This window comes from Pteronotus mesoamericanus, unplaced genomic scaffold, assembly GCF_021234165.1.
Source record: "Pteronotus mesoamericanus isolate MK-2021 breed Mesoamerican mustached bat unplaced genomic scaffold, CSHL_Meso_final scaffold_232, whole genome shotgun sequence".
In the NCBI taxonomy this organism is placed as follows: domain Eukaryota; kingdom Metazoa; phylum Chordata; class Mammalia; order Chiroptera; family Mormoopidae; genus Pteronotus; species Pteronotus mesoamericanus.
In genome coordinates this window covers 22,896,932-22,920,583 of record NW_026555311.1, presented here as the reverse complement: position 1 = coordinate 22,920,583, position 23,652 = coordinate 22,896,932, and the positions used below count along the sequence as shown (strand labels likewise).

General features: G+C 37.3%; 1 protein-coding gene across 1 annotated transcript; it reads right to left on the bottom strand.

The window, feature by feature from the left end:
• Window positions 1-19,418: 19,418 nt before the first annotated feature.
• On the bottom strand, window positions 19,419-21,080 carry LOC129085192 (glycerol kinase-like). The gene has a single exon (XM_054591550.1). The coding sequence runs from the start codon at window positions 21,078-21,080 to the stop codon at window positions 19,419-19,421; it is 1,662 nt and encodes a 553-aa protein (XP_054447525.1).
• Between the last annotated feature and the right edge of the window lie 2,572 nt (window positions 21,081-23,652).

The following is a 23,652-nucleotide window of genomic DNA, read 5'->3' as shown; positions in this document are numbered from 1 at the left end:
AAAACTTTATATTGCCAAAGTATTCCTAGCAAAGTCAAATGCTTGTGAGGATCACAGCAAGTAATGTGAATGGGAGAAGCCGGCTGGGTGAGGAAAGCTCCTGTCCCATCTGACGAGACCAGTTGCTGCTCAGCTCCGGCCATTGCTGCCCCTGCAAACCTGGGCTCAGCATTATGAGAGCCCCTACATTTCTCGTAGGCCAGATGTGTGGGTTTTATATGAAATTCTACATTTCAAGACTGACAACAAATCAGTTTACAAAAACATACCACAGGCCAAACAAAAACAGATCTGCTGTCCAAATCAAACCTGTAAGTAACCAATCTGCAACTTGTAATTTGTAAATACTTTCTCAGTAGTATCCTTTTAGACATATCAAATAACATTATGTAATAATAAATGGAAATATACCATTTCGGTAATGGAATGGGCACATTCTTCTTTTAAAATAATTTGAGAGTATAGAAAATAAAAACTTGGAAACGAGGAAGTCTATTGTGTTTCTACACTGGATGACATTCTGGTGTATTTCTTCTATAGTTAAGATGAACAATGATCACTGATAAATACACATATATATGTATATGCAAAAACATATAGTTATGTATACATAGGTAACTAGGTAGTTTTATGTCCTGTTTCTCTTAACATCAGATTAAAATATTAAAATATTTTCCTTGTTATTTAAATTTATAATGAATATTATTTTAAAGGCTGCACACTACTCCATTATAATTATGGATAATCATTTACTTAAAATTTTCTTTATTTTGGATGTTGACATTGCCTCTATATTTTTACTATGACAATCCAACAATGAACATCTTTATGTCTAAATATTTGCTTGATGTCAAATTATTTCATTAGATACAATTACAAAGAATAAAATTATTAAGTGAAATGTTGTTGATGAGTGAAACTAAATTAATTCCAAAAATTTTGCTATAAAATCCACTTTCAAGAGCAGATTTCAGAATGTATAGCATATCTCTTTTCATAATCAAAATGGAAGCACAATTTCCACTTGATGTAAGTTTATTTGTTTATATAATTACTCGTGTGATTATATTTTATGTGACAATCAGTCACCACATGTATTTTATTTTTTTTTTAGTTATTGCATTTCCTTCTTTGGTCATTATTTTAAATTTGGGGGTCTATTAAACATATTAATATTATTTTTCTTGTACAGGAAGTAGAAGACCATTTTCTTGTTGGTGTTTTCATTCTGGTATGTTTGGGGTAAAAGAAGCAGTTAGTGACCTAATAGTGACCTTTGGTGAAAATGTGATTGCTCAGGGGCTGCAAGGTCATGTGATGGCCTGGGAAGGCTGGGTGGTCTTCTAGTTTTTATAGTAAGAATCCCAAGGAGCACTGGGGATTAAGGGGCGATCCAGGTGGCCTTGGTTAGTGCTCTGACCATGGTAGGTTAGGGCATTATCCTCAGTTCAATATGGTCAGCAAGCTATTTTCTGAGGAAAGCAATTGAGAAGGACAATGTGGAATGATAAAGACAAATATGGGAATTGCTTTTCCCAAGTCAATGTTGTAAATAGGTAGGTTGAAACAAGCCTGATTTTTACGCCTTAGCAGGCAAACATTTTTCCTCCTTGGTTGGATGATTGTTAACGTTTTTTATATATCCTTGCAATTAAAATTGACATAATATATCCATTTTAAAATTAACTTTTCATGAAATACAATAAAACCTTTCATTGCTTTTATTCAGCTTAGCAAAATTTTCCTGTATTTATTATTGTTATATTTCCATTTTTTCATATTTGTACATCAGTAACACCCAGAATTTGTAACTTGGCTTTTCATATCTGTTTTTCCTCTTCTTATTTTCTCTATTAGGTTGGTTCTTAGCATCATTTATTCTGTTATCCTCATTTAACATTGCTTTCTGATTGTCACCAATCCAGATTTAAGATTTTCTGTTTTATTTGAGGATTTTTGTATTATTCTCTCTCATTTTATCCATTTTGTTTTTCATCATTGTCTTAATTTTAAGTCTTTTTTCCCCCTACAGTTTCCTTTGTCTTTCCATAAAAGTCACTGTCTTCTCAGAGCTCTCTGAATGTATCACACATGTTTTCTAAAAGCTACTGTGTCTCATAGTACATTTAGTTTTGTGCCTTTGTCCTGCTAATGTTTGTGATTGTGTCAAAGAGAACAAAATACTGGTGCTGAATACAGGCATGTGGACTCTTCATCATGAGGCACCATTTCTACTCACAGAAAGCATGTTTATTTCTCTTTTCATTTCCAACTGTTCATAGAAGCTTGTCAGTTTATGTGTCAGTTCACATCCTTTGGGAAGTAGGTGCCAAGGTGGGGTTAGGATAACAAGAGATTTATTGGAGGCAATGCCTTGAAGAAGGTAAAGAGGAGAGGGAGCAGGATCAATTGTCATCTGAATGTTGTAAAAGGAGAGGTGAAAGGAGGAGGGTAGGGTAGAAAGAGATTCAAACTTAGGGGCCCATCTGAGTGCATATCGGCAATCCCATTGTTCACTGGAGAAGTTCCACGTGGGTAGAATTTGCCAAACCCTAGTGCCCCAACGGTGTGTGTCATTGGCTGGCAGTTGCCTGGGAGAGTGTGGCCTCTGCAGTGGACCCTGAAGGCATGACATCAGTAGAGAAACTGGCAGCAGGCTCTCTTGAAGGAATGTCCAAGGAAATACCACCATGACTGCTGCAAAGGATCACAAGAGAATCAATACTTTTCATTTAAACATTTCAGTTTCTGACTCCAAGTTCTCATAGTTGCTAAGATGTTTTCCTAGTGTCTTCTGTAGATATCATTTACTCTCACATAAAGCAGCAGGAGTGAGTAGGGGTTGGTAAGTTTGACAAGACTTAGTCTGTATCATGTTGATAGTCTATTATCTTCCCTGAGCACTACACATTTTTACATAAGCATGTCTGTTTCTTAATGTTGTCCTTACCAGTGTCAGATAGTCCTTGAATCTCTCCTATTGTTGTTTTCGTACAAGCTGTCTATTCCCAGTTTAAATTTTCTCTCCTTCCATGGCCTGTGTCAACCTGAAACAGACCGATTGTTGATTACATCCTCGTTTTGTGCTGTCTTCCTCTGAAGAGTTTAACAAGTTTGAATTGCATCCATTTATTCCCACTTTAATGCCTTCTAATGTCACTCTACTGCATCTAGAATAATCTCCAAACTTTTACCTTGGTCTGCAAGATCCTATGTGATCCACTTATGCCAACCTCAAGTCTCCATCTCTTATGGCTGTTTGTCCTTGTTACCACATTCTAACCACACTGACTTTCTTACAGTTCCTATGTACCCAAAATGCTATATAAGCTCAGAGTCTACCCTCTGCTTCTAACACTTTTCCTCCAGATATTTTCACCATGAAGCTTCTGTACAAGTATTGATGTTTCAGAAGACTTCCTTGACCACCCTGCTTAGAATGCAACTACCATAGTCACTCTCTAGTCCCTTACCATGCATTTTCCTCTCACTACAATGCTGTCAGAGTCTGTTTTGCCCTGAATCTTACTGCTATTTTGTCTTGGCATCTTATCAGATTTAGACGAAGACATTAAAGAGTTCATGCACCAGTTAGATCAGGTGAGACCTCTTCTGTGCTACAGCAAAGTGGGAGAACTCAAGGCTTCTAGGGAATATAAAATAATGTTAGCCAGCCTGGCCTGTACCCCAGCCTTTCCCATCTGGCTCCAACTCTTCACCCTGCTTTTTAATATTCTGAAATTATATTATGTACATGTAGTTGTATTTAATATCTGTCTTTCCCAAATAGAAATAGAGTTCCAGAATCTGAAGAGCTTTGTTAGATGCATAAATTGCGGCATGCTCAGCTCTGGAACAGTGTCTGGCACATAGCAGGCATTTCATTAAATATGTGTTCAATAAAGGTGTAAATGAATGGAAGTTTTTCTGTGAGGAACTCACAACTTCTCTAATCTCAGTTATGTGCATGACTGTATTAGTCAGCGTTCTCCAGAGAAACAGAGTCAATTAGATAGATAGATAGATAGATAGATAGATAGATAGATAGATAGATAGATAGATAGATGATAGATAGATAGGGATACGTGTATATAGGAGGAGGTATATTCTAAGAATTAGCTCTCATGGTTATGGAGGCTAAGTCCAACAATCTTCTGTCTGCAAGCTGGAGAACTAGGAAAGCCAGGGATGTGATTCAGTTTAAATCTGAAATCCTGAGAATTGAGGAGCCAGTGACATAAGTTCTGGTCTGAGACTGGATGTCAGAAAACCCAGAGCATAGATATCCAAGGGCAAGAGAAGATGAATGTCCTGGCTCAAGCAGAGAGAGAGCAAATCCACCCTTCCTTCATCTTCCTGTCCTATTCAGGCCCTCAGCAGATTGAATGATGCCCATCCCCTCTGGTTAGGGTGATCTTTACTAAGTCTGTGGGTTCAAAGGCTAATATCTTTTGATGACTCCCTCACAGACACACCATGAAAAAATGTTTTACTAGCTATCTGGACATTCCTTTGCCCAGTCAGATTGACACATAAAATTAATTATCACAGTGACCATAAGAATTTTGGTAAAAAAGGCTTAGGAAAAACATTATACAAGTTCTTATGAAGTGAGGAATATCAGAACACATTTACCAAGTGAGGAATGTCACCAACCTCATTTCGTGTTAAGGAATTCAGGTTTGGTTTTCTGTGGAGTAGTCAATTTAGCAAGTCATTCTGCAGCCAGAACTGCGTCAGATTTAAGAGCTGATCCTTCTAAAGCTGCTTATTTTAATTCCCCCTTCCTGTGTCCTCAGGCTGTGCTTAGTCTCTCCTTCCTTTCCATCTTTACTATTTGACCTTTGGATGACAATTTTCTTATGCTTGTTGGGATTATGTTCTGCTTTCTGTTTCCTGACTAAAGTTGTTATTGGACTACAGGTCACATGGCATTTATTTTGGTAGCCTATAAAAAGTTGAATTTTTAAAGCAACATTCATGAGATTTATTTTTTAGTTTGATACTGAGGACTTTCAAAACCAGAATCAATGTGCAATCAATATTGGATTATTTTTTTCCCTGTACCACCTCTAAATGCCATAAATTCTCACATTGGAATTGAGACAGAAGCAACTCCAGTCATTTGTTTCTTATGAACTTCCCTCAAATATTATGATCCTCTTCGAGGAGATGGAAGCATTTACTCTCACCATGTTAGAATATGCTAAGTTCAAATGGAAATATGTAGTTCAGCTGTAGTTACTCTGTGATGATATGTGATGCACATTATTTCTTGGGAATTCCACATTCAGAGACCATTTAAAGAACCAAAAAGCTCAGACAATTGGTAGATGAGAAAAAAAAGGGCTAATTATTTTTCTATATAAGAGCTCTGTCACTATGGGAAAATATGATGCAGGGAGCACACCTGCGGCCTGTAGTGGCCCACATGGAGGCCAGGCTTCTGGTGCCCTTTCCACCGACTGGTGTGTCAGATCAGTTCCTGTGTGAGTGTGTGGGTGATACGCTATAAGCCAAGGGCATATGATAGTGCAACATTGGCTGTAACCAGAGTCTGGCTTCAGGGATATTGAAAACATGATCTGCAGTTTTCACTCTGATACTCAGGGCTCTTCAGTTTTCACAGAATCAAAATGAGCTTTATTATTCCACAGCTACTCTGACTGATTCTCTTGTCTCCGTTTTCTGCTTTCTCACAAATGATCTCTGGTTAACCTTGCAGATTTTTATACGAGCAGAATTTGAGCAGAAACAATAAATTATTTATGTTAATCAGTCATGGCTTATTCTTATTGATTGATTAAGTCACCTTAAGTCCTTTTTGGAATCATAAGAAGATAAATGTTATGAATTGATTATTATGTTGCCACTCTGTAGTGTCATGCAGTAGTATTTTTTATGACATATGTTTGTGTAAAAATGCAGTAATGTTTGATTCATAGATGAGAAAAAGAGCAAAAATTTTTCCACACAATGAGATAATGAAGGAGCCTTGACTGGCATAGCTTAGTAGGTTGGACATCATCCCAAAGGCAAAAAGTCACCTGTTTATTCCTGGTCAGAGCACGTGCCTGGGTTGCGGGCCAGATCCCCAGTTGGGGACGTGCCTCCTGGCAGCCAATTGATGTTTCTCTCCCTCATTTTTTCCCTCCTTTCCTTCTCTCTGACAACAAATATAAAAATCTTTAAAATAAAAGAAAATTGAAGGAACCATGTGGTTTTGAAGGATAAAAAAAGCCTTTTTTGATATTGCTACCAGCAATAGTGTCAAACCTCTCAGGTTATCACTAATAATAGAAAGATGCCTGAAGCTTCAGGCTCCAAAGCCTAGTCAGGGGTCACAGTGTGCTTAATCACTCAGGTATATAATAACTCTATAAATTAATATTTTCCGGTTCTTTGAAAGGTAAAAATGTACACTATATTTAGCTAAACCTCAAGTACTTTCAGAACCATGTGGGTTCTCCTATTGTCAAATATCTTTCAACTAATATATTAATGGATATTCTAAGTAAAAATCTATTAGTATCTTTTAATGAAGACATATTTGGAGACATTAGATTTTGTTAGATGGTTGGGTACTTAAGTCCTTGTTTTGGAATTCTTTGTGATTGTGGACAAGTTAATGCATCTCAGTCTCTGAATTATAAAAAGAGGATAACAATAGCTAACAAAAGCGTGGTTGTGTGAATTAAGTGAGCTAAAGTATTGGTACAGTCTCTGGGATATAGAAAGCAATGAATAAATTAATTCACTCAGTAATAATTATTAGGAAATTATTATGTACTAGTCATTGTTCCAGACCTGAGCTGTCTAATATGGTAACCATTGGCCATGTGTGGCTATTGAGAACTTGCAATGTGTTTAGTCAAAATTGAAGTGTGCTTTTATAAGTAGAAAATATACACTGGATTTCCAAGATTTGGAACAAATAAACAAAAGTTTAAAATATCATGTTAATATTTTTATATTTATTAGATGTTAAAATAGTATTTTGGAGATGTGGTAAATGAGTACGTTATGAAAGTTAATTTTAAATGTTTCTTTTTTAATGTGGTTACTGAAACATTATAATTACATGTGTAGCTCACATGTGTGAGTCATTACATTTCTAGTGGACAGTGCTGATCTAGATGCTGAGGAAAAAGTAAAAAAAAAAAAACAAAAGAAATAGTTTTCTTTATTACAGAGCTTAAATATCAGGAAGAAGAGATAGATAATCAACAAATAAATAAGGTTGATCTTCATTATTTGTGGTTCTATATTTGTGAATTTGCTTACTTGCTAATATGCACTTGTAACCCCCCAAATAAATACTCGTAGCACTTTCACAACCATTCACAGATATGTTCAGAGTGACCAAAAGGTGAGTAACCTTATGTGCGTGTTCCCAGCTGAGGTCAAACAAGGTGACGCTCTTCTTGTTTTTTTTCTTATACTATAAACAAATATCCTTTCTGTGATCTAATTGTGCCATATTTTCACATCTCATAGGGTTTTGGGGCGTGATTCTTCTCTTTTCAATGGCCTTCAAGGGTTGCGCTGAAATACTGTCTAGTCTTTCTAACCTCAAGAAAGCTATGATGTGCCTTAGGGGAAAAAGTTATATATTAGATAAGCTTCTTTCAGGCAAGATTTAATGATTATTGGCCAAGAGTTCAATGTTAATGAGTCAACAGGATACACTAAATAGTGTGTCTTTAAACAGAAATGCATAGAACAAGGTTATATATTGATGAGGTGGTGAAATATTGTATCTGAAGGCTTGTAGGAACTTAACTCTGGGTCTCCCTGAGGCACAGTGGTCCAGTGTGTGCTAATTCAGCACTCACAGTGACCTTATAGAGCATAACTTCTATGAATAGCAAGAATTGGCTGTGTATAATATGTCAGATAGTGATACCTGGTATGTAGAGCATGAGGATAGAGAGGGATGGATGTAATGGGGGTGGAAGAATTACTGATTTGGAAAGGACCATGTGGAAATCTCTCCACAGTTGTGAAATTTGAGAACAGTAGCAGAAGATGAACTTGGAAACATCTTGGAGCCAGATCATGCCTTCTATAGGCCATGGCAGAATTTGGGGTTTTCTTCCACATGTGATCGGAAGACTTTGGAGGATTTTGAGTGGATGTGTCAATTCATGTTACATTTCGAAGGGGCATTCAGGCTTCTGTGAGGGGAATTGGTAGTCAGGGGAAAAATAAAAATATAAAACAGAGAGACAAGTTAGGTGAGTACTGCTGTAGTTCAAGTGCGAGGCGGTGGTGGCTTGGAGGCCAAACTGCAACACTTATCAACCTGCAACGGTTTCCTTCACTGTCCGTAGTATTTGCCTGGAGTTCAGGCATATTTTCCCTCTTGGTTTCCTAGTTGGTCTTCTATCTTAGTTTTGGTTCCCTTCAAAACTGATTCTCTGCTGAGAACTTTTGTGCAGTTACTTTACCGAAGTTATCCCAGGAGACAGGAAGGAGGGACATAGAAAGTGAGATAAGGTAAAAGCACAACGATTACAGGATATAGCATGGAGCTGATTATTGCTATGAGCAACTGGGGATGAACCTGTCTGGAACCCTCTCAAGAACCTTGAGAACTAGCCTCAGGATTTCAGCTTCTTCCACAGGAGGCCTGGACAATCTCCATTCCAATGGCTTGAGGACAGTCCTTGGGGACAATTACTCCCTGTACTTCTGGGCTGCCTAGAGCTCCTGTTGCTTCAGGATAAGCTTTGAATTAGCAAAATGGAGACACACATTGAGCACATGAGGGGGGATAGTGGCATCAGGCATGGGTTGATCATCTTAGCTACAGCTAAAATTATAGGTGGGCCAAGGAAGTGAGGCCTGAGGCACAAACACTTCTGCTTCATCCTCCAATTCCCTGCTAGAACCTCCTGGGAAAGTTGGGCTGCATAACTCACTCCTTGGCAACCTGTGTAGTACTTGCAATCCCAAGAAACTGGATTCTGTATTAGACCCACTGAGATCCCAATACTATCCTCACCCTGTTGCCATGTGAGTACTGCTCCTGTGAGAAACTAACTTAGGTATTTGATGCTGTAAGTGATGCTGACTGGACATAATGATTTTAATTGCAGGTCAGTTTCTTTGGGCACCAAACTTATTGCTGGGTTAGTTCAGGTGCCACCACCGGGGGCTGATGTCAAGAGAGCCACATAACCTCTGCAAACCTCATTCTCCTTAATTGTAAAAGGAATGCAAATGAGACCTGCTCATGAAGTTGTGCTGGGAATTAATAAACTGATGCAAATAAAGCCCTTAGCCCAGCATCTGGTACATAGTAAGTGCTCAATGTATGTTAGTGGTCACACCCATTATTACGCTCCACTTAGTTTCCTTTCCACCGGCCATGTTGTGAAGCCTGAGGGTGCTTGTCAATTCTGGGAGGGCTGTTACCATTAGATCTGCAAGTCTCTAGGGTCAGGACTCTGCTCCTCATTTCTTTTTAACCAAGGACATTAGCCTTCAAGGATCTTCCCCCGTGAATCTTTCTCAGGAAGAAATCCTGAATTAAATCTTATTTGCCACTCAGAATATGGTCTTTTATTTCAGGATTTATAATTCATAAAGAATTTTGTCAGATTTTTAGTGGTGATTTTGTTTATTAAGTTGGAGTAGTTGTTGCTATAGCCATTTTTTTTTACTGTTTTACATCTTTTTTTGAGAAGATTTTATTTATTTTTTTAGAGAGAGGGGAAGGGAGGGAGAAAGAGAGGAAGAGAACATCGGTTGGGTGCCTCTCGCATGTGCCCCAACAGGGGACCTGGCTTGCAACTCAGGCATGTGCCCTGATGGGGAATCAAACCAGCATCCTTTTGGTTCACAAGCCAAAGCTTAACCCACTGAGCCACACCATCCAATGCTACATCTTTATTTTAATCAATAATCTGTCTATTTTGCATTTGAACCTTTTCTTTAAAAGGAATAACAGAGAAATGGGAATAGTGCTGAGGATAAACAGTGGAAACTTGTTGCCTTCTATATTCTGGTTATCTCTTCAGAGATCTCTCAATAAACCTAAAGGAGATACTCTGAGTCCTTGATGGAACCTTGTTCCAAAATGTATTTATCTAAGAACTACTGGTAGAGCATGTTAAACTTAGGTTGTGATAATTTAGGAGACTCAAGGTGATATTACTTCAGCAGAAGAGTGATGTTAGTTCCAATGAGAAAATCTGAGAGTATTCCTGGAAAAATCCTGTTGTCTGTTCTGGTTGTAGAGTGTTTCAATTGTTTATGGAATGATTTCATGTGCTGAACTCTGTGAATACCCTCTATGATAAAGTATGCCTAGCATCTGGGTGAAAGAGGAGGGACACAAAGATGCATAAAATACATTTTTGCTCTCAAGAGGCTTTCAAATTAGAGGTACAGGCAAGACAAAGTAATAGGAGATGTTATGGGAAGGTAGGAAAAATAATGATCATGTTCTTTTATTTCTGTTTTTAGTGGAAGTATTCATTGGAGAAATTGCATTTGACCAATCATTGTGGGTGAATGAAATTCGGGTGCTATAAAGAAAAAGGAGACCATTGACATTAGAGAGAGAAGAAATAACTTGAGCAAGAGCAAAGGCATCAGAGCGAATTGTGAGTTCAGAAAATGGCAAACGGACCAATTGGAATGAAATATAAATTGCCTGGGGATATCATCCTGAGGTTCCTTCACTTCCATCTTACGGAATCCTTATTTATTGAAAAAGAAGGGTTAAATTTCTGCAGTCCTAAAAATTAGCAATGTATACATTTTATCCTTTAATGTAGATGTCAAATATATGTGCTATCACCTAATTTAAAGTACTTTTTTAATTTATATATTTCCTTGACCTATGTATTTTGCCCACTGGACAGAATTTTTTTCATGTATTTGGTTTGTGCAAAATTTTAAAATTTTGGGTATATTTTTAGTGAATGGAAGGTAGAAATTATTTATATTAAAACAAAGTTGGCTACTAAAATGAGAAACCATAGGAAATTCATTGATTAATGATCTACTTATTCTCCAATTTTCTATTCAGCTCATTAGTAACACTGTAGTATAATAATCAGATCAACATGGATTAAGTGCTTCCTCTCCTCTTCACTAGATATATAACCTTGGACACATTTCTTAACCTCTCTAATTCTCAATTTATTTATGTGTAAAAATGAGGATGAGTATATGGGGTCATAGCAAGAGTAAGAAAGATACTGAATGTTTCTACTCAGCTATAAGTCAATTGCAAGCTTGAAACAACCAAGTGGCTCCTTTGGATCAATGGTCCATGTGCTTTATTGCCCCACTGAAAAAGAGATGCATTGTGGTTTGAGGAGGCCAGTACAGATGTCCCTAAATATTAACATACTACAGGGAAGTCTGGCTAACTGGGGAGTTCTGAAGTGCACCAGGTGGCACTCTTCTTGATTGCCTTGACCTCTTACCAATCACACAGCCTTGGGACTCTGTTCTTAATGCCAACCAACTGATATTCCTTCTAAAATGGAGAGGTGCACCCTTATCTTATGCATCTTCATCCTCGCTGAACTTTTTTTAAAACATCATTTCCCATCTTAGGGTTTCTCTCACTATTGGAGCAACTGATACCAGCTGCTTCCCATCCTTGATATTGTCTATTGTTGTACCTTGTAACTTTTCTGTTTACAACAAAGCAGGAAGCAGATGTGGTAGCAACAGATACAGCTCATTATCGGGGTAAAAATTTGACTTGGCAGCGGTTCACCTTGGAGTTGCCAAGTCAAATGCAACAGCGTATGTGATCTGATTAAATAAACTTTCGAGTTTCCTTTTCATGACCACTCCTCTCCATTTAGGGGCAGCTGGGCCTCCAGGCAACTGTGTGCCGAAGCAGAGAGGCCTGCGCATGATCACAGCCAAGCTCCTTTCAGGGTGTTTTTTCCCTGCTCTCCAACTGCCTACTTTTCAACTTTACTTGAAGTTGCACAGGCATCTCAAGTTAGCCTGTCCCAAAGAAAACTCTTGGTTTTCTCCCCAAAGTCTGTGATTCTCCTAGATTTTCCTACCTTAGAGAATACCAACAATATCTATAAAAATAGTGAAATAAGAATTTTGGGGTCATTCTTGATCCCTCCTTCTTCTTTTTTGAAATATAATCCATAAGAAAGTCCAAGCAGGTTACTTTTGAAGTCATCTGCCCATTTCTTCGACAATAACTCTAGTCCTAGCCATCATCATCTCTCATCTAGATACCAAAATTACCCCTAACTGGCCTCCCTGTGGTCTTCTTGATCATTTATCCTTATCTCCAAACTATTCGCCACTCCTCCTTGAAAGTGAAATCTTTAAAAATTTCAATCTTATCAGGTTCTTCTCCTGCTAAAAGCCCTTTAATGGCTTCCCACTGCATTTAGATTATAATCCAGATTTCGTACCAGAGCCTATTAGGCCCTGAATTACCATCTCCTGCCTATTCTTCTAGTTTCCTTTCTTTCCACACTCCCAATGGAGGTCCCAGCCATTCATTCAGTTCCTTTAGCCAGCCAAGTTCTTCCTTGCCTGAAATCTCCTTCCCTAAGATTCCCCCTCCTCCTTCATAAAGATGGCTTCTTCTTAACATTGTGGTCTCAGGTTAAATATACTCCATCATGAACTAATTCACAGTAACCTCCATGTTATTTTCATAGTGCCATGATTCCTTCACTTCTTAGTATTTATTAGTGTGTGTGTGTGTGTGTGTGTGTGTGTGTAGTGGTCTTCTTATTTAATATCTATATCCCATACTAGACGGTAAGACCTTGGAGGGCAGACACAGAACCCCTAGCACTGTGCACATGTAGGTACTCTGAACATTTATTTTGAGTCAATGAGTGGAATGGATAGCAGTAAGGAGCAGTGGATTCTGAGCAGACATGGAGCTCAGCCTGTATTTCACCACACAGAGAGGTCACATCGATCTTTTATTTGAATCCTTTTGTTTCATGCAATAAAATGTTTTTGTCAGTAAAGACAAGTTGACAGTATTTTTTTTTTCATTTTTAAAATCTTTAAGGAGTAACATTGTTCCATAGAGCTAGGTTAGTGGGGAGGATGTCTCCACACTGGGATCCGAGCCCCTTCTCCCAACTATCAAAAGAAATAGGCTGTATTTGTCCTCTTCAGATTTGCATACTCTGTCTGTGAGGCGAAATCCTTAACATCTCATTAATTACGGGCCTCAACAACTCAGTATTTAACCTCCACTTTTTTTTTTTTTTGCTATGATCCTAATTAAGAAATCCAAAAATTTCTATAACATGACGCTAGAGTAACATCATAAGGAAATTCAGTACATAAGCTGATCACATCCAGCTGATTTGGGACCTTTTTCTTGCTGGGAGCTTAGGAGAACCTGTTTTTTTTATTCTAGTAGGGACATTCTAAATTTAATTTAATAAAATTTAGCTTGTAGAGTTTTGGCATACAATGCCAAATGGATCGTTTCATTGGCAGGAACCTCTCAGTTTTATAGGGTGCTGCAAGTGCTCTGACTCCTGAGTCCAACTGATAGCAAGCAGATAATGTTTAGGCTTGTGCACAAGCGCGGAGACAGACTCTCACATGGCACATTCACTCTATCACCTGTTCAGGGCCACTGTTGTTCATCTATTAAGTACTGTACAGCAAATTGCCTGAGCTTCTCAATCTAGGTGGCCTGTGCAACTCAGCAGATCATTTTCAAGGAGGCCATATTCTAGAATTCATTTGTGTAAAAAAGATACAAATTGTGTGTCATTGCTGCAGTGAGCAGAATTCAAGAAAGCCGGGCACTAGCTTAATAAACTCAAATTATTGAAGCCAATATTATGAGGTCATGCCAATATTAAAAGAAGTCACCCCATAGCTCTAAGTTATTGGTGGAAAGTAGTGGTAGACCGTGGCTTTCAAAAACCTTTTTTTTTTTTAACCAGTATATTTAAAAATGCTAGATCCTAGGCAGTAACAAGATACTTTTCTCTGCCTTTAAGGAACATATAGTGAATATATTATTTGTGGTTTAATATATATGATAAAGTAACATATAATAATATGTATGTAATAAATTAACTGAAAAGAAGAAAACTACATTTAATTTCCATTCTATATAATGGTTTTAGTGATTTCCAATTAAACCTTTTTATTAGCTGGGTTAAATGCAGACTCAGGAACACCTCTCTAGGTATCATATGTAGGTATTTAGACTATGTGGAAACCAGGTCACAATTGCAGTCAAGATTCTGGTAGTTAAGAGTGAAGAGATCAAGTAAGTTAAACCATAAATGTAAAGTAGATTTTTTAAAGTTTATTTCTCTTTAGGGTATTGCATATTAAAAAGTTAGTTTTCTTATGAAATTTTTATACTAATGTTGAATTTACAGTACTCTTACACTGTTTAATTTACAAATCCATTAGACATTGTCTTTTATTGATTTTTAATTTGTCCAGTGTCTTGCTTATCCCCAACTAATTATAAACCCATTAAAGATAGGATTTTATTCTCACTCTTTACTTATCTCTTAGATGACTGTGGGATATAGAACAAGTATTAAATGAAGTTATGTTCTCATTAAATGATTACCATGGAAAATTGTTCTCCCTCCTGAAAATAGGGTCATGATTTGAATGAATATAAGGTTAAGAAAATCATGTTTTTCTTGTGGCCAATAGTTTCTTTGTTCTCTAAATAACCTGTATCTTGTTACTGGTACCAGAATTTATCCTGTAGTAGCTATAGCCATTTAGGGCTGAAGTAACAAAGAATGTATAAACACTGTTGCATCAATTTCTTGGGGCAGCCATAATAAATTCCCACAAACTGGGTGCCTGAAACAACACAATATTTTAAAAATTGATTTTTCAATTAAAGTTTACATACAATATTGTATTAGTTTCAGTGTACAACATAGTGATTAGATTTTTACATTCCTTATGAAGTGGTCATGCTGTTAAGTCTGGTACCTATTTGACACTATATACGTAGTTATTGCAATATTATTGACTATATTCCCTGTGCTGTACTTTACATTCCTGTGACTATTTTTATAACTGACAGTTTGTACTTCTTAGTCCCTTTAACCTTTTTTACCCAACCTTCCTACCCCCTCCCCATCTGGCAACCATCAATTCATTCTCTGTATCTGTCAATTTATTTCTGTTTTGTTTGTTCATTTATTTTGTTTTTGATTCTAGATATAAGTTAAATCATATGGTACTTATTTTTCTCTGTCTGATATATTTCACTTTGCATAATACACTCCCAGTCCATCAGTGTTGTTGCAAATGGGAAGATTTCATTCTTATTTTGGCTGAATAATATTTCATCACATATACAGTTTGGGGCAAAAGTAGGTTTATAGTTGGAGTATGTGAAACTCAGAATTTATTCTTATATTATTATTTATTAATTATTATATTATTTTCTATATGAACAACTGTAAACCTATTTTTGTCTCACTCTGTATACAGGGTCTGGCAGAAGTAACACCTGCTTAAGTATGTTTGGTAGGGTAATAATATGGGTGTAATATTTATTGTTTTAATTTGAACACTTCACCTAAAATGTCATCTGGTGTGCTTGAGTATGATATTGTTATATTACAGAATTACATGCTTATGATTTTGTAATAAAAGTTTTCATAATAAAAAAGGGTGTTATTTGTGCTGGGCCCTGTATACTTCATTATTTTTTAAAAAATAATTTTAAAATTGATTTTTAGAGAGGAGCTGACAGGAGAGAGAGAGAAACTTGATTTGTTGTTCCACTTATTTTATGCATTCACTGGTTGATTATTGTCTGTGCCCTGAGAGTGGATGGCACCCACACCACCTTGGTGTATCAGGACAATACTCTAACCAGCTGAGCTATCTGGCCTGGACTGTACTACATTTTCTTTATCCGTTCCTCTATTGATGAAAACTTAGGCTGCTTTCACAACTTGGCTATTGTAAATAATGCTGCAGTGAACATAGGAGTGCATTTACATTTTCAAATTAGTGGTAAACAGTAGAAATTTACTACTATGGAAAGTAGAAGTCTGAAATCAAGGTGTCAGCAGGGTTGGTTCTTTCTGAGGGCTGCGAAGGGGAATCTACTCCATTCTTTTTCCTTAGATTCTTGGGGTTGGCTACCACTCTTTGGTGTTTCTTGGCTCGTAGATGGCCATCTTCCCCCTGTGGCTGCATATTGTCTGCCCTTTCTACATGTCCAGCTTTGTGTCCAAATTTCTCCTTTTTATAAGGACACAGTCTTATTGGGCTAGAGTCCACCCTAATGACTACATATTAATTTGATTATCCACAGATAAGATCACATTCACATGTATGGGGGTTAGGATTTCAGTATCTTTTGGAGGGGACACAATTCAACCCATAACAACCAGATTTTGAGAACACTCTTATTTTATTGAGAACATCACCTACACCATGCCAAAAGACTTAGACAACATCCTGGTCCATGTCTGACTCAGAAAGACATTTACCTTCCTTTTACCATGAATTCTAAAGGCTCTTTCCAACCCCTGCTATTATTTTGTCAATGAATTTTTGTCTGCTTGATTATTTCATGGTTAAAGTATCATCAAATATATCATGTCTAGATCTCAGTAACCCATGCCATGCATTAAACATTTAAAATTACTTAGGTTTTATCCTTACACATTCCCTTGCTTATAGGAGGGAAATCATAAGGAAAATTGCCCCAGGGACATCACAGTTACCTGGGTACAAGAGAAAGAATAGGATATTTATTAAAAAGATATCTAGCAGCTCAAGACTATGCTTTTCTTGAGAAGAACATGTCATGTTGAATTCCTACAGAAGAAGGGAGATGAAAAGAAGTGGTGCATTTTCTGGGTTCACTCAGATTCTGGCATCAGGTCCCTGCCATTTCAAGTTTTTAATACACAACATAACCTAGTATATGAAGATGTTAAAAATTGTCGTCCTGTAAATGCATGTGCTTTGGGGTTTTTCCCAGAAGCAATAATGGATAGACCAGATCTACTCTAATCTTTCATTCCAAATCCTGCTTGTGACTAACACAAGCAGGTTAAGAAGGAGATGAAATGGAGACATGTTAACTGACCCCCATGGGTATGGGTCTCATTTGTGACATGTGCTAATCTCCTGCTAATGTGAACAGCAGGAGGATATTACCAAAGCTCAGATAAGATATTGTCCATTGAGGATATGACTAACTGGAAGTTTGTCCTGTAAATATACCCAAAACGGCTGGTTGTTCACCTCATTGTGGGAGATTTTAGAGGGCCAGGAAGAGAGAAAGAAAAGAGGGGCTTAAGATATGTATTAGACTTATTGGGGGATCATTTTATAGTTATATAACTTACATTATGCTTTACAACTGAAACTAATAAAATATTGAAGGTTAACTCTAATTTAAAAATTAAAAAAACTGAAAAAAAAGAAAAAGAGGGGTGTAACTTTAGCTATGATATCAGTGATTATTAGATTTATTTGTCTATGTTTTCTTCAAAAAGAACTCAGATTTCATACAAACCCATTCTGTCTAAAAATATACCATTTGTCTTTTCTGTCTATCGTGATGCTAAAATATATTCTAGGTAGTTTTAAGTAATACATGTTTGTATAGATATACAAATCACGATGGTAATTTGTGTCATAATATCAATATAAATAAAGAACATTGGTTAAAAGCATGAAATTTGGAACCAGAATGCCTGGGTTTGACCATCAACTTTATAACTTGGTGGCTGTGGACCCTGTGAAAAGCATTTAACCACACCTTGCTTCAGTTTCTTTCTTTGTAAAATGATGCTAAAAATAGAACTCTCTCATACAGTCATTGTGAAAATTAAATTACTTAATATGCTTAGAGTTAAGTGACTTGGAACAATGTCTGGCAGAGTCTTGTATAATTAATATTATAAAAATTAATTAAAAGCTTAATGTATGCCCAGTTCTGTATCAAGTATTTAAGAAATTTCAAGAAAGCTATATGTTTTGAATTTTAATTTCATGGAACTTATATCCAAATTTGGGAACCAATTGCCTTAACACTCTATGACTGGAGAGTGATAAGAGAGAATGTGCCATTATATCCCAAGTGCTGTATATTGTTTTCAAAGATGACCATGGCCTTTTTTCTTTTCTCTTCCCATTCTCTGCAGTGTGACTTTGCTGCTTCTCCCACCAAGAGATGCAGGCTATTCCCGACTCTTGAGTCTAGGCTGGACCTGTGACTTATTATGACCATTAACATGGTGGAAATAATGTTATGTTGAGTTTTGGAGTCTACACCTTGAGGGACATGCAGCTTCTACCATAACAGCCTGCCCTGGAACACACACAGAAGGAAATTGGTCTAGCCAGCCAGAGGATGAGAGGTCTATGGAGAAAGATGGAGGTTTCCTAATCAGCACAAGTACCACCTGTCAGACATGTAGGTGCAGTCATCTTGAATCCTGACATCTGTTGTTGTAAGCCACTGAGTTGGGGAGTAGTTACACATAAATAGGTAACTAAAGTTTCAGTGATACACACAAAAATGCAATTATTTTTAGAAATTTAGAGACAGGAGGTAGGACATGGGGTAATCAGAAAATGCTTATTGAAAGATGTCACATTTTAATAGGTCTTGGAAGATGTCTTAGCCTATTTGGGCTGCTATAACAAAATATCATAAACTGCATAGCTTGTAAACAACAGGAGTATATTTCTCAGGGTTTGGTAAAGTGAGACTCTCTTTCTGGTTTATAGCCAACCCTTTCTCACTATGCCTTCATGTAGCAGAAGGGTTAGGGATCTCTCTGAAAGCTCATTTCTAAGACACTAATTAATCTCTTTCACAAAGATTTCATCCATATGATTTAATCACCTTACAAAGGCCCTACCTCTTGATATCATCATTTTTGGGAGTTAGGATATGAATTTTGGGAGGATACATTCAGACCATAACATTTGAAAATAAGAGGTGAATAGTTGGGAAAGAAGTCAGTATTGAAGGTAAAAAAAAAAAAAAAGAAAAGAAAAAAAAGAAAGGTAGCATAAACAAATTAACCTAAACCTGAGTGAACAATGGTAAGTCATGCGTGTATGTAATTAGGGGATAGGGAATGGGAACATGAAGGTCAGGGAGGAAATTGGACCAACTGACAAATAAGTTTTATATTCAAGTATAGTGAGAGATAAGATTTATTTATCTGGGTAAGAAAATTATGGGGAGCTTTAAAAACTAGTCAGAAACACCAATGTGATTTTTTTTCTTTCTGCTGCATTTTTTTTTTTTATTGCAAGGCACAGGTCTACTTGGAGGGTTATGCAGCAAGCGGCTTGTAAATAAAATCAGAGCCTATGAATAGTGTTATCACATTAAGAGACAGAATAGCTGGAGTCTCTTTTTAGGTAAGGAACTCACATTGTTCGAATCCAGAGTTTGGTATTATTTATGGGATACCTGAGATATACCTTGCTCCAATTAACATTACCATGCTACTCACTATAAAAAAGCCTAAATGTAGACTGGAGAAGATACTAGGGTCACCGGTTTCCGAAGACTCATTTGTAACCCAACCCATCGACTTCATCACAGCTTTCTTCCAGGTAGAATAACGAATTTCACTTTCCTCAGCATTGATTTGGGGTTCAAACCGCTCCATTGTGAGGGCTGACAGATCCTCGGGTTCCAGATTCCAAACGCCAACCCCTTCTGCAGCCCCAGCTGCCATGGCGGCTCCTAGAGCAGTTGTTTCTGGCATGGAGGACTTCATTATGGGGATATACAGAATGTCTGCTTGTAGCTGCATAAGAATTTTGTTGTTGGTCATTCCTCCGTCGACCTGCAGATGACTGAGTGGAATTCCACAGTCGCGGTTCATGGCATCCAAAATCTCTCGCGTCTGGAAACAAACAGCTTCTAATGCAGCATAAGCAATATGGCACTTATTGGTGAACTGAGTGAGCCCACAGATAATCCCTCTTGCACTGGGATCCCAGTAAGGTGCATATAACCCTGAAAATGCTGGGACAAAATAGCAGCCATAGGAAGTACCTACTTCTTTAGCAAGTTCTTCAATTTCCTTTGATGAGTTTATAATTCCAAGATTGTCTCTTAGCCAGTGAATAAGAGCACCAGCTATAGCTATAGAACCTTCCAATGCATAATATACAGGTTTGTCTCTGCCAAGTTTGTAAGCAACTGTGGTCAGAAGACCATTCTCAGAAAATACACACTTACGGCCTGTATTACATAGCAAGAAGCAGCCTGTTCCGTAAGTATTTTTGGCTTGTCCATCCTGGAAGCACATTTGTCCCACCAGTGCAGCAGACTGGTCCCCCAAACACCCAGATACTGGCACACCTTCCAAAGCTCCAGCTTTCATTAAGCCATAGATCTCAGAAGAACTCCGGACATTTGGAAGAATTTTCATTGGAATTTCAAAAAATTCACAGAGGTCTTTATCCCATTCCAAAGAATGAATGTTGAAAAGCATCGTCCTGCTTGCATTTGTTACATCTGTACAGTGGACACCTCCATTGGTTCCTCCTGTCAAATTCCAGATAAGCCATGAATCAATGGTACCAAAAAGAGCTCTACCTTCTTCAACAGCCTTTTTAACTTTTCTCACATTGTCCAGAAGCCAACGAACTTTCACAGCACTGAAGTAAGTGCTAATTGGAAGGCCCGTCTTGGATTTGACAAAGTTATTATTTCCTGGAATTTTTTTACTGAGATTCTCAACGGTAGACTGGGTTCTTAGATCAAGCCACACTACAGCATTGTAGAGAGGCTCTCCAGTTATCTTGTCCCAGATTACAGTCGTTTCCCTCTGGTTGGTGACACCAATAGCTTTGATGTTGGAAATGTCAATATTGAGCAGTTCAAGTTTCTCACATGTTCTCTCTATACATTCATAGACAGACAGCAGAATTTCCTTAGGGTTTTGTTCCACCCATCCTTCTCTTGGGAACTCTTGTTTTATTTCTATTTGATGATAACTAACTAGTTCTGCTGTTTTTGAATTGAAAACTAAAAAGCGCGTCGACGTGGTGCCCTGGTCCACTGCCCCCACCAACAGTCCCAAAACTGCTTTCTTCGCAGCTGCCATGAAATCAGCTTCCGGTCGGCTGGATGTCGCTGTGGGCTGGAGATCGCTGTGGCCTGGAGTTCGCTGAGGCCTGGAGATCACTGCCGGTTTCCCGGGTGACGTCTGCGAGCGAGGGGGGAGGAGCAGGCGACGAATCTGGAGGGCCAAATGGCGTGTGAATGCAGAATACCAATAGCCACTCTAAGGACACTAGTGATCTTCCCATCAGTCATTGGCAGCTTTAAGGTAGGCTGGAAACAAAATAATAGTATATTTAACAGGCAATAACTTGATGGAGAACAGAGGGCTTGAACAAAAAATTTCTCTGAGAGGTAGGTAAGCTAGAGTTGAGAGCTTTGGCTAACTTCAGTGACGAAGGTAGCACTTCGAGTTCTAAGTATATTATATGATTCAAAACCTTTGTGGACTCAACATTCCAGAAAATTAATTTTTGTCAATTGATTAATATAAGAAAGTGTTAAGTATGAAGTTATCATTATAGATCATTATAATGCATTAAGCCAAAATATTTCTTCCTCTTTCTTTTTCTTTGTTCATTTCTACTATCCAGAATAGTATGTTACAGAGATAAATATTCCAAATTCTAGCCCAGAAGCCACCCTTTTTGCAGAAGAGTATAAGTGCATTATCTCCAGTAAATTTATAAACTTTATGATGTAATGTTGAAAAAATTATGGCATTGATTTTAGCATGTCATCTGTGTTGCCTGTAGTTCTCCACTGACCATAAGAAAAATACTTATTTTAATTAACTTTGAAAATTCACTCATGTCAACTGGAAATGCACACAAACACACACACATACAAGTATATCAAACATATATACACAAAATTATTATTCAAAGAAGGCAGTATTTTAGCCAATTTTATATAGGCGAATCACAGCTTTTTATATATAATAAGTGCTCAGTAAAGTACTAGCTACCATCATTATCATCATCATAGCAATTGTTAAGAAGTGTCACTGACTTCTACCAAAGCTCTACCGAAAAGTCAAAGCTGCATCATCTTGATTCCTATACGAGACTAAAAAAGTGTGCTCAGGGTGAGGGTTAGTTGATTTGCGTCCCTTTGTCAGATAATAGTTTGCCAATATCACTATGTTAAGACAAAACATGTGCAGCAGGAGAGGGAGACATACTCTTAGGACATTGTTCCAAGCCTACTCCATCATCCCAACCCGTTCACTACTTGAATCCCTGTGTCTTTGGTCTCTTCTAGCAAGAGGTGGTATAGTCTAGGGCCTTAAGGTCTAGGCTCTGATTCCAAATGTACCATGGCTTTAATCCTTGTTCCATCAATTACTAGCTTCATGATCTATTTACACTCAGGTAATTAATTTCTTTCATCTATAAATTTATGATAACACCTAGCTAATAGGGCTATTGTGAGGATTCATTTTTTTTTACAATTTTAATACAAGTGTATAACACATAGTAAGCACATGATATAAACCAGGCCTTTGTATTACCTGATTTTACAACTGTCCCTCTTTTGGTGATGATTCTATGCTCTCTGACTTTAGCTGTGACTCAGTGCTCCTTCCTGCCTTTTTTTTTTTTCCTCCCCTGGTCTAATCTCTCATGTTGGTTTGGTTGGCATTTTTGATTCCTCCCAAAGGGCTGCTGTTTCTCTTAGTCTATTACATACCTATTCATACTTGGTGACTGTAACCTAGCTATCTGGGTTCTAAAAGAGGGTTTTGTGAGTCAGAATAAGAAAATCCCAAAGATCATGGCACTATATGAACTCTTTATGAAGTGTCTCTTTATGACATGTGCATGACATAGTGAAAAAAAGTGTTGATTATTTTCTGATCACTGCAAAAATAACTAATACAGTAGGTCCTCAAATAATGTCCTTTTGCCCAACGTTATTTGATTACAATGTTGATGAGGTGCCATAGGAACTTAAATCTTATTTATACCAACTAGCCTATGGTAAATATGGTTTCATTACACATCATTTTGCATAGTTCCAAGAAACTAGCAACAAAGTTAAATGAGGACTTACTGTGCTCAGAGTACGTGCTGCCAATAACCTCTTAAAGAAAAAGAACTACATGGAAAGTTGCTCCTTAAAAAAGACAATTCTACTATTTTAGAGGTTATTAGAGATTATTTCTTTAAATGTTGCCTAACAGAGACACAAGATAGTTGGTGACAAAAGTAGGACTCTATATGCTCATGTGTTTTAATTTAACAAGTTCTGTCAGTTGAAAAATTATAAAACAAAGAAAATAGTGCAAGGTGATGATCCTAATACTTCTTGGGCTCAGAACTTCGCTAAGTGCTATGTGTTTTTCTACTTTCTCAAACAGACAGAATACAGTTTCAATAACTATCACCCTATCCTATGTTGGTATGTTTCTATTGAATGGCTATCCTTCTCCCATGGATCATATTTTCTGGTTTCTTTATATGCCTAGAAATCTTTTCTTGGATGTCAAACACTGTAATTTTTATTTTGTTGGATGATGGAATTTTTTGTTTTTTGGCATTCCTAAATGTATTCTTAAACTCTACTCTGAGATTCTGAGATTCAGGTAAATTAATTGAAATTAGTTTGACTCT